At 32.8% G+C, this 4145-nt stretch overlaps 1 protein-coding gene across 1 annotated transcript; it reads left to right on the forward strand.

Moving 5' to 3' along the window:
* Window positions 1-896: 896 nt before the first annotated feature.
* Window positions 897-1891, forward strand: LOC119677570 (bifunctional endo-1,4-beta-xylanase XylA). Its single transcript, XM_038088975.1, has 2 exons — window positions 897-1050; window positions 1139-1891. The coding sequence occupies exons 1-2, from the start codon at window positions 1036-1038 to the stop codon at window positions 1724-1726; spliced, it is 603 nt and encodes a 200-aa protein (XP_037944903.1). The 5' UTR covers window positions 897-1035; the 3' UTR covers window positions 1727-1891.
* Window positions 1892-4145: the final 2254 nt, after the last annotated feature.

Genomic DNA, 4145 nt, shown 5'->3' on the forward strand with positions numbered 1-4145 from the left:
GTTTAGAATATATAGGCAATGATTTTAGCTGCTCAGCAAATAATATACCAATACCTATTAGCATTAATATGTTGACAAATTGCATGAATAAGGAAACTGTATGTTTTGAAAAATAAATATTTCAGATCATTTTACTTGACTTAATGATGATTGTAGTGCAGTTATGATTATACATATTTTGTTCTTTAAAGATAATTCTCATCTAACCGAGTAAGAAGAGTGCTATCAATTTATTATATGACAAAATTTTAAATCGTTTCTGCAGATAGCATAGGTTAGCAAAATTATTTATATTGAATTAGATTGTGTTTTAAATGATGTTGAAAAAATCTTTAAAATGTGAAGCCTAAATCACTAAACTCTTTACAATATTGACTTTCTTCTAAAATATTTTTATTTCCTTATAATATTTAAATAAATAAATACAGGAACTATTAGAAATAACTGTTGTATTACTAAATGTTTTTGTTTTTGAATTATTTTTTTCTAATTATAAAAACCAAATCTAAACCGCAACTTTTGAGTTGCGCTACCGTTTTGTGAATTTTTTTTTTTCAACATCAATGAAAGCGAAGTTGATTTGAGTTCATTCTACGTACTCTTATTTGTAGTTGTTAGAATGTATGAATATGAAAAAATATGTTGTGGGCTAACACAAAAGCCGGAGTAGTTCTTGTAATCTGTGCACCAATCATATATATGATCAGTCAACGCAGTCTCCAAATAACATGCAACAACAAGAATCCCCTTAACGTTTGTACCGCAACCCAACCCAAACAATTACATTTGCATCGATGTGTGTGGAGTGTAAAGATACAATTTACAAGATACGTTTTAGATCACCTAAGCAGCATATGAGTGCAAATTCTTATGTCGGAGTATAAAAATGTCAACTTCAATCGCAAAATAAACAGTTCGTTCGTGTCAGTACGAAAAGCCAATTGGAAGTTTAAAATTTTAAGTTTTATAGTCCGATTAGGTTGGATTAGCAACAGCACCTTTTATTCTTGCAATAAAATAATAGGATTTTTTAAAATGTTCTTCAAACTGGTGAGTATAGAAAATGTTTATAAACTAAAATAATAGTACATAAATCCAACGACGTTTGTAATATTATCGGATTCCTTATCTTCTACAGTGTTTATTATCAGTTATTGCGTTAACTTTCGCAAAACCTCAACATGCACCTGCTGCACAATTTCCCGCTGGTGTAAATCCACAGGACTGTCCCGGCTTCCCTATCTGTGATAATGCTAGACTACATAATCCTCAATCAAATTGGGGCGCACCACAACCATCATGGAACTCACAGCCATCATGGAATAACGGACAATCACAATGGAATAACAATGGCCAATGGAATAATGGACAATCATCATGGAATAATAATAATGATGATGGTCAATGGAATGGTGGACATGATCAATGGAATAATAATAATGATCAATGGAATAATGGAGGACAATCATCATGGAACAATGGAGGACAATCATCATGGAACAATGGAGGACAATCATGGAATGGAGCACCTAGTGGCGGAAACGCTGGCTCTGGTCAATTCCCAGCTGGTGTCAACCCACACTCTTGCCCTAATTATCCATTCTGCAATATTAATGGCGGCGGTTCAGCCCCAGTAGCTGCACCACCATTGCCTGGTTGGAGTGAACGTCAATACCCTGCCGGAGTGTCACCACACCAATGTCCCAACTTCCCATACTGCAAGTAACTTTCAGTAGTGTAATCTTTTCTATGCCACAGAATTTCGAGGTGCTGTTGTAAAATAATTTCGGACTTACTCATCCTTAAGACAATTTTCTTCATTCCGATCTTCTCGAAATTGTTGAAACTGATATTAAATTAAAACGCATTCTCACGCAAAAAAAGTTCTCAATTTAGTAAAAATTAATAAATCTTGTTAAATTTCCACCAATAAAAAAATTGTTGTTGGCTAAATAAAATCCTATATAATTTTTTATAAAAAGAAACAATATTTCATGTACTTTCATTATTTTGGACAATATTTTATTAGCTTTAAGTTGCTTATCTCACCTGGTCTTGACCTTCTGTGTAGTTTCATTTTCATCGGCGTTGTTCAAAGTCAATCGGTTGTTTGTCACTTGTTCTTGTTTGTTGAACAACAAACTTTGTTTGCTTGGTTGTTTATTTGGTAAATTATTTTAATTAATTAACCTGCTTTATGGTATGTGACAATTGACATGCAACGCCCACAAATCTGTCAACCTCAACGGCGCGTAACTGCATTTGTGAAAGTAGTTTTTTATTAATTTTTTCAATTTATTCTAAACTCCATAACAAATCATACAAAATAATGCAAGGTCAAGTCCACGTTGAGCATAAAATATCTCATTAAATTGACGTCAAACGTGTTTAACATGCTTTGAACTGAATTACTGGTCACCTGCATGATCTCTAATTCCTAGTTTACTCATTCATAATGCACAGCATATACTTAGCAGATATTTATCAAACGCAGCCGCAAAGTTTTCCATTGCAATTCATTAAACATTGAAAACCCGATTAATAGACAATAAACCATACTTATGTGTGCAAAAGATTTTCCTCTTTCCTCTGCAATTAAGTATCTGAGGCATCTGCTATGTTGCAGTCACCATTGACTATTTCGTAATGCGTTTAATTGCAGTTTTAAGTTATTTTATGAAATTTAATTTATTACTCAAAAAAAATAGTACGTCGCTTTATGGACTAGCAAATAATTACAAAAATAAAGCCAGCGATGGTAGTAAGCATTTTTTATAATATGACTGGATTGCATGGGAATGTACAATGGAAGAATAACAAACAAATAGTTACATAATAGCACATCATATGAACATAATAGAAAATCTAATGTATTTGACAAGGATATCACACCAATAATCATGACATGCATCTCCCTCATCACACTTTTGTTAGAAACTATTCATCAAGTCATCAAGAATGCGGGGAATCGTTTGCTCCAGATGACTTCATGGACACCTTAAACCATTTTGAAAGTCAAATTGTGTAACTACTGTGTTCTTTCTTGGTTTAACTGTAGGCTACCCAAATAACTTTCACCATATTCTATGGGGTCATGTGAATGCTTTGGATCATTTTTGATTACTAATACAAATTAAACCATACTTTTAGCGGCAAGCATGGATTGGTGGAATAGGCATCTAAAGAGAATAGATTGTAGATTGTTAATATTGAGCTGGATTTTCTAGAGCTGGATCAAGTACACACTAGTTGACTACAGTGTCACTAATTGATCCAACTCTAAATCAGTGTGTTTTTGATTTGGAATCCGGACGTAATGGTAATGGTAAGTGTTAATAAATACCAGTATTAATCGAGATTATTTTGTTGACAAAAATATTCTGATAATTGAATTGTGAGAATAGTAAGCTAGATTTTCTAGAGTTGAATCAATCAAGTGTAACACTCTTCGTTAATTTGAAATCTGGACACGCATATGTGTTTAGCTGGGATTAAAGGGGCTGTTTGAGTTTTAAGTCATAAACGTAGTGGTGTCACTTAATTTGTATTTAGCGGCGTGTTTGTAGTGATAGTGACATAGTTATATTCACAAAAAATGAACACTGTATTCAAAGAGAGTCCCATTGTATAATATTGGTCACTACGCAGAGACGTAGCCATCAGAGTCGCTGAAATTTTCTGAGTTCTGATCAACGAAATTAATTACATATTGATTTGTCAAACGCTGAATCATATACATGCATTGTATTAAACTCTTAAAAATTTTACATTGATTTAATGAAAAAAAGACGGAAAATCAAAGATACACATTAGTAACAGCGTTTTAAGTCGATTGATTGATGATGCATCGAAGTAGAAGAGTTTTTTGGTTAGCATACCGTAGCTACAATTTGCTGATACTCAAAGTAGTATTTGCATCAACACATAAAACAAAGACTTTCATTATACTTTACTTTAACTAAAGTATAGGTTAGCTGTATCTTACTGGTATAAGGAACACACAGACCTATTTGTTCCTATCGATATCAAATAGAGTAAGATCTCAATGCAGATTTTACAGTAAACAGTTTTGCGAATTACATCGGTGCTTCAGAATTTAAAACCCTATTCCTGGGATAGAGCAATTAAGAAATTTTTTAATATAT

The sequence above is a fragment of the Teleopsis dalmanni genome, chromosome 2, assembly GCF_002237135.1.
Source record: "Teleopsis dalmanni isolate 2A chromosome 2, ASM223713v2, whole genome shotgun sequence".
Taxonomy (NCBI): Eukaryota; Metazoa; Arthropoda; class Insecta; order Diptera; family Diopsidae; genus Teleopsis; species Teleopsis dalmanni.